At 39.0% G+C, this 6,727-nt stretch overlaps 1 protein-coding gene across 1 annotated transcript; it reads left to right on the top strand.

The window, feature by feature from the left end:
* Positions 1–3,129: 3,129 nt before the first annotated feature.
* On the top strand, positions 3,130–6,173 carry myl12.1 (myosin, light chain 12, genome duplicate 1). Its single transcript, XM_076761709.1, has 4 exons — positions 3,130–3,201; positions 4,729–4,928; positions 5,162–5,323; positions 5,609–6,173. The coding sequence occupies exons 2-4, from the start codon at positions 4,745–4,747 to the stop codon at positions 5,779–5,781; spliced, it is 519 nt and encodes a 172-aa protein (XP_076617824.1). The 5' UTR covers positions 3,130–3,201; positions 4,729–4,744; the 3' UTR covers positions 5,782–6,173.
* The last annotated feature ends 554 nt before the right edge of the window (positions 6,174–6,727 follow it).

Here is a 6,727-nt window from a genome sequence, read left to right as displayed (position 1 = left end):
GTGCATTTTAACTGTATTTACTGATAGGAATCATTCAACATCTGGGAAATGCACTTATCTGCTTTCTTGCCAGAAGTTAGATGAGAAGAAGACTGATGTGAAACTCATGTATGCACGGTAGCTATGATGGTGTAGCTAGTAGCTAGTAACTGTCCTAGATTAGCATACCAACCCAAAACAGGGAAACAGCTCTCTCCAAAGGTCACAAAATGCACCAACCTACACCAGTAAAGCCATTAATGAATGTTGAATTAATTCAACAGGTAGCAGTTGTTTATCTTGGCTTAACATGAAGAATGGAGACAAAGAGAAAGAGCTAGCCTGCCTCTGTCCACAGGTAATAATATCTGCTTAACAGCACTGCTAATGCTAACTTCACATCATGTCGCTGAGACTTTAACAAGCAAATGATTCTTAAACACCATTAATGTCCTCGTTACAGTATAATTCACAGTTAGAGATATCTGGACGTGGTGAAACAAGTAAGATATGCCATGTTAATTAATAGTTTTACTAGCCTATAAGGTGAGGTGAAGCTAAATTAGCTTTTGGCTGTTATGCTAAACTAAGCTAACGGCTGCTAGCTGTAGCTTCATTTTGACTGTACAGACATGTCAGTGATATAAGTCCTCTCAACAAGAGAGCAAATATTGTAATAGAGAGGTGACATTGTACATATTTATATGATAAAATCTGTGTATTAATAGCATCTAAAGGTAACCTCCAGGATCAGTGACTATGAATGAATGTCAAAGAATAGCATACAATCTCTCTGTAGCTTCTATCACAAACAACTTGGGCTTTACTCTAATTTGACTATAAGCCTCAGTTACCCAACAGCTGTCACTCAGCTCATAAACAGGACTCTTTTCCTTGAACCTCTGAAAAAATCAAGTGCATATCTTACCAGGAAAGTGAGGAGAGAGTAACCTAATGTCTTCATCCCATTGTACTCTATGGTATTTACATGTTACATGTCACATAAATCAATTTTACCAAAAGTGCTTAACCATTGTCACCAGTAAATTTCATCACCTTAGAACAAAGATGGTGAAACATACACTCAGTTATTCATTTACTAGAATGAATATCTCTGTATAATTGAATCTATTTCAATGCAATCACCCTGCAGCTGTAGGGCCTACATTTTGTGGACACTTTGTCAGAAAGGCGTTGTCTCAGCTCTGGTGATTTTAAGACCAAAGATATTGCGGGTGTGCATCATATTCAATAGCATTGGTAATATTTTGTCCATTTCTCAACGTACATACACCAGCGGTTTGATTGTCCAAGTGAAGGCGGTTGTGATGAATGATATTTGTGTTAGCAGCATGTCACTGTGTTCAGCTGTCCAGGAAATTCCAACTGTATGGACATCTCATGGGACTTATTAGGACTATTTTTATGTTGTGCTTTGTATGGCTCCCACACAGTAAAGCTGTGTAAATGTTAAAGTTATCAGTTCTAACGTGAACAAATTAAATGAGCTCCCACACAGGATTGGGTAACATACTGAGACAAACTATTTATGACCTCAATTAACAGTCTATAACGCCACTAAGCAATGTAAGGGTTTTCTATGACACTAGTACACTCTAGTGGATGAAGGTGACACTACAATACATGCTACAACTAAGTCATTTTGTATATTTAACTCAGGAGGACCCTCCATGAATATATAGATATATATACAAAGAGATCAACCGAAGAAGATTAAGAAGAAATTGTTTGCTTACATTTTAGAAGTGAAATCAATTAGATCCAGACATGAAATGGCTAATGCCTACATATATGCAAGCTGTTGCAGCTGATAGACCACCACTAATTTTCTTTGAAAGTTTAAAATCTTGGGTTTAACCAATCACACAGCTTTAGATTTCTCGACCCAACTGTAGTGAGTCACTCATGTTATGCTTTGCTTGACGGTGAAGTTAGATCAATACACAAAGTGGCGTAACATACTGAGCTCACAGAGGTAAAAACTCATGTTTGCCTTTCATTAACACAACATAATAATAAACTGTGTATAGTTTGTGCCTGCTCCTCTTTAATACCGGACAATCATTAGGTCAGATCTGTAGTTATTTGTTGATTTTAAGATGACAGAGCTGTAGACTGGTGGTCTGTTTGGTTGCAACATACAGTAACTGTGAGTGACTCATGGCGCATGTTCAACCATTGTGTTATCCACTTTGACTGTGATATGACAGCTGGACCAAAAGGACAGATGTGGCTTGTTTTAACCTGTGAGTCAACAGTTGCACATTTTGTTATCCCTGCAGTGGTAAGCCTCCCTTTGCAGCAATGACCGGGGTACCAACTGTTGTCTGACACACACTGGGCAGTCACTATCTATAATTATCCATCCTATCAACATTTTTCCTTTTTTTGTTTGTTTTTGTATTTGTCTGTTCCTCCACTTATTTTAACAAGGACTAAGTCTTACTGGGGTTAAAAGTCCCACCCAAGAAGGCAGTGTAAAAACATTTTCACAGCAATAGATAAAATACAAAGAACATAAACAGGCTAAGGTGATTGCTACATGCTTAAAAAAAACAGCAAAAATAACACCCAGGTGAGATGCATATGAAGCAATTTGAGTTATCAGAATAAGCAATAAACTATTTTCCCTGACAAACAGTATCAGCTCACTTTGCTTTTATTTGCATCTGATTTGCAGAATGAATGCAATAGCAAAAGCATTTAATATAACGCTAAATAATAATTTTTACGAGATGTTTTCCTTCTTGGTGGCAACGCCCATTTGTTCCCACGGTGATAATTTATGCTTTACCTCGCCGTAATGCACAATGTAAGGGATACATTCTTCCTTCCCTTAAAAGGGCATATCCAGGAACGTCTACGCAGGCAAGGGAGCGTTTGTGGAAGTTACATTTAATCCAGCGGGGGTGTGAAGGTACATTGTGTATTTTATTACATCAAATGATAACATCTAGGATCTGTTTTCGAATAGAATTTAGTAAGTCATAAAGTTCAATGTAGTATTCATGCCTAAATAAGGCGTGCGTTGTTTTTCAAGCGTGTAACAACTGTTTCAAACTTAGTGACACCCCTATTTTCCTCAATTGGTTTGTTCTGAACGTTCTGTGCGGAACCCAACATTATTATCAGGAAGTGAAGGGCGGTGGTTGAGAAAAAGAGCAGCACCGGGCTAGCTTACAAGTATCGGGTCGTTGACAGGTAAGCCTGAGTTTCACCTCTATTATTCTGTCTACCACAGTTAGCTACATTATAAATACTTTCTTATGAGGATACAATACAACTTATGTCTTAGGAAGAGGTTATAGTGCCATTTTGAGTTTTCGGTTGATGATTGCTTTGAAAACACGGCTAACTGTTAGCTGCGCGGCTAATGGCTCGACAGCTAACGTAATGATACTGTGATAAATCGACGGCTTATTAGCGGAGGAATTTTAGACATGCAAAGTTGATTTTTATCTTAATTAATTGAAAGTCTACCCGTGAATCTGGATATCTTAAGCTGCTGCTCTGTGTTTGCACAGCCGTACGGACACTTTTTATTCTATATGACTCAATCTAGGCCGCGGATCATTAAAACTGTACGTACTTAATAGCCCTCTAGGAGTTGTACCAAAAACAGGTCGGTGGACAAATAAACATGAGAATAAGTTGAATATTTCAGATATTAACTATTGTCTTGTACGGTTTGCAAAGTGCGCAACACAAGCAAATGCAAATGTCACGATAACGTCAGATTATTTTCATATTAGGATCACTTCGTTGCATAATTTGACTGTGCTGTACGATCACATTTATAGTGTTTCTTTTAAACCTGGGACACTAAATCTTTTTTAAAATTTTCAGTAATAAACTGTAATTATTTGCTGTTGTCGTTGTCTCTGATATGAGAATTTGCAGCTTTTCATTGTAAAGTTGCCCACAGGCTTTCAGAACTTGTGATTGGCCGTTTATGTACCAAATGATTAAGTATTAAAATTAAGTATTAAGTATTAAAATTATCGGCAGTTCAGTTCAAAGTAAAACAGTTATTGGTTGCAGCCCAAAGTCGGAACACTAACATTCCACTATATCTCTAAATGTTAATGGAGCCTTTATAATAACCAGTGTCTCTAGATACTACTTGCTGGCCAGTCTGGTTAAATCCATTTTCCATCAACACCCAGTGGGAAAGTCACGAGTTATCTGTCAACACAAAGATGTGAATGTAGGACGGTTTAAGTCTTCATTCGAGACATTGCCTGATAAGGGCATCTGTCCTCACATCAGTGATTTTCCTGCCCTTAGTGCAGGCAGTGAGCTGATCAACCTAGAAAGATGAGGAACATTTCCATTTATAGCTCAGTGAGGGACACCACACTGGGGGAATCGCTGCCAGAGGATTTAAATACTCTGCCACTGAGTTCTGGGCATGAATGGCAAAATCGTATTTGGACTAATGACATTATCTATTTGACCTTTGATCAGAGTGTCTACTTGTCTATAAGGGGTCATTTATCTTTTGTCTGTCTTTGCTTTCTCTTTTTCTTTTGCACTGTCCCTACTGTTATTCTGTATCATTGTGGCTAAGGAAGGGCTGTCTTATCATTAAACACACTGCTCTTATGAAGGGAAGGATGCAAATGTACAGTCATTCACCCAAACTGAGCCGTTATAAGAACAGTGTTGTACTTTAAGGAGTATTTTCCTTCTTAAATAGCATGTGTATATTTTGCTCTGTTCCCGCAGGTATAAAACAGTAAAAATGTCGAGCAAAAGGGCTAAGGGAAAGACCACGAAGAAGCGCCCTCAGCGCGCCACTTCCAATGTCTTCGCCATGTTTGATCAGTCTCAGATTCAGGAGTTCAAGGAGGCCTTCAACATGATTGACCAGAACCGCGATGGGTTTGTGGACAAAGAGGACCTTCACGACATGCTCGCTTCACTGGGTGAGTCAGAGTCTCTGAGACAGTTTTTACCTGAGGATGAGCTGATCCTACATGCCATGAAGAGGCTGTAAGCAGTTCTGCACTTTTATCATTTGGGTGTGTGCCTATGCTGTTTGCTGTCTGGGAACTAGTTCTACAAGTAAACATATCTAACTTTTCATCAGCTTTTAATGTCACTCAGTTGAAACTCTTCAGATGAATTTAAAGTGCACTGTACCTGTATCTTCACACAGGAAAAAATCCAACTGATGAGTACCTGGAGGCCATGATGATGGAGGCTCCTGGACCCATTAACTTCACCATGTTCCTCACTATGTTTGGGGAGAAGCTCAATGGCACAGACCCTGAGGATGTGATCAGAAATGCATTTGCTTGCTTCGATGAGGAGGGGACAGGTAATAAAACAATCCCAGTTTGCTCTAATAATAGCACAGCTAGTCATTTCCTTTCAGCTGTGAAACTTTTGCCAACGTAAAGATGACCTCAATAAGATAATTTTATTCTATTTTAATTGATCAGATTGATTGAAATTGCAGTTGTTTCAAAGCTGTTTCAGATAAAGTTGCCTTGCCTAAAATGGCAATTGTATCATTGCAAGTGAAGAAATTCTTCAAGAGATTCTGATGTTGATTCAGGCCGTCTTAGCCTTCTTATCTGATTCGACTGTTTTCCCCCCTCAGGATTCATCCAGGAAGATTACCTCAGAGAGCTGCTCACAACAATGGGTGACCGGTTTACAGACGAGGAGGTGGACGAGCTCTTTAGGGAGGCCCCCATTGACAAGAAAAACAACTTCAACTATGTGGAGTTCACACGCATCCTAAAGCACGGTGCCAAGGATAAGGACGATTAAAGAGCCATGCCAGCAGACTCCTCTCCACCCTCTTCGCCTCTCCTGTCAGCTCGATCTCCGTGCTGCATGTCTCAACTCTCCAGTATAAACCCCATTTTAAACAAACCAAAGCAATAACTATCCACTCTTATTTGTTATGAACTTCCAGTGTTGCCATATGCGCACATCTCTTAATAAGAAGAAAAGTCTCCAGTAGGTTGTCAGATGTTTTTCGGTCATGTAAAGATGTGAAGTGGCAGCACCGTGGAAGCTCTAAGGGATAAATCTTTGCAATCCATGAGATCGGGTTTAGCTGAATTTTTACATTTTATAATATAAACTTTTTGAATAAAGCCCTCTATCAAGTTGTACTTGCTGACTGTTTCCCTTCTATAAATGACAACTGAAATAAGTGTTGTATTATTCTGTCTTTTTTTTCCCCCCTGTGTAATAACTAAAATACTTATGGACCATTTGTCCCCACAGCTGCATGTCAAGTCTTGACAGGTCTGCTCTCCCTCCTCACCAAATTCAGTTAACGTGCGCAGACTCGCACTAGCTGAATTCTTCTTGGAAAAAGCAATAATATGAGCACAAACAGGGAAACTGCCCAAGCACCATACACACCTGAATATAAAAAAAAATCTTACCGAACAGACATGTGAGGACGCTTGAGTTACCAAACAAGCCTGATAATCCGTCCTATGACTGAATCAGGTTCCATCTGATTTAGCACCAGGCGCAGTGGTGGAACATTTACTGAAGTATTGTAATTTCAGTTATGTTGCTGATTAGATCAACTCAGATTGGAGTACAGGACAGTTATTGTTTTGTGAGTATTACAATATTTAAAATATACAGTTTGGAGGTTGAGGGCTCCATAATTTAACACTGTGAACGTGGTTGTTTGCATAGTTAGTTCTTTGACTTTTGATACTTAAAAGTACATTTTGCTGGTAATGCATAG

Source organism: Chaetodon auriga, chromosome 21 (assembly GCF_051107435.1).
Source record: "Chaetodon auriga isolate fChaAug3 chromosome 21, fChaAug3.hap1, whole genome shotgun sequence".
Lineage (NCBI taxonomy): Eukaryota > Metazoa > Chordata > Actinopteri > Chaetodontiformes > Chaetodontidae > Chaetodon > Chaetodon auriga.
The sequence above is the reverse complement of the archived record's forward strand: the minus strand, read 5'-3'. Positions and strand labels throughout refer to the sequence as shown.

Coding starts and splice junctions, on each gene's coding strand:
- myl12.1 (XM_076761709.1), top strand. CDS start 4,745: ATGTCGAGCAAAAGGGCTAAGGGAAAGACCACGAAGAAGCGCCCTCAG. Junction 4,929..5,161: donor CGACATGCTCGCTTCACTGG/GTGAGTCAGAGT, acceptor ATCTTCACACAG/GAAAAAATCCAACTGATGAG. Junction 5,324..5,608: donor CTTCGATGAGGAGGGGACAG/GTAATAAAACAA, acceptor TTCCCCCCTCAG/GATTCATCCAGGAAGATTAC.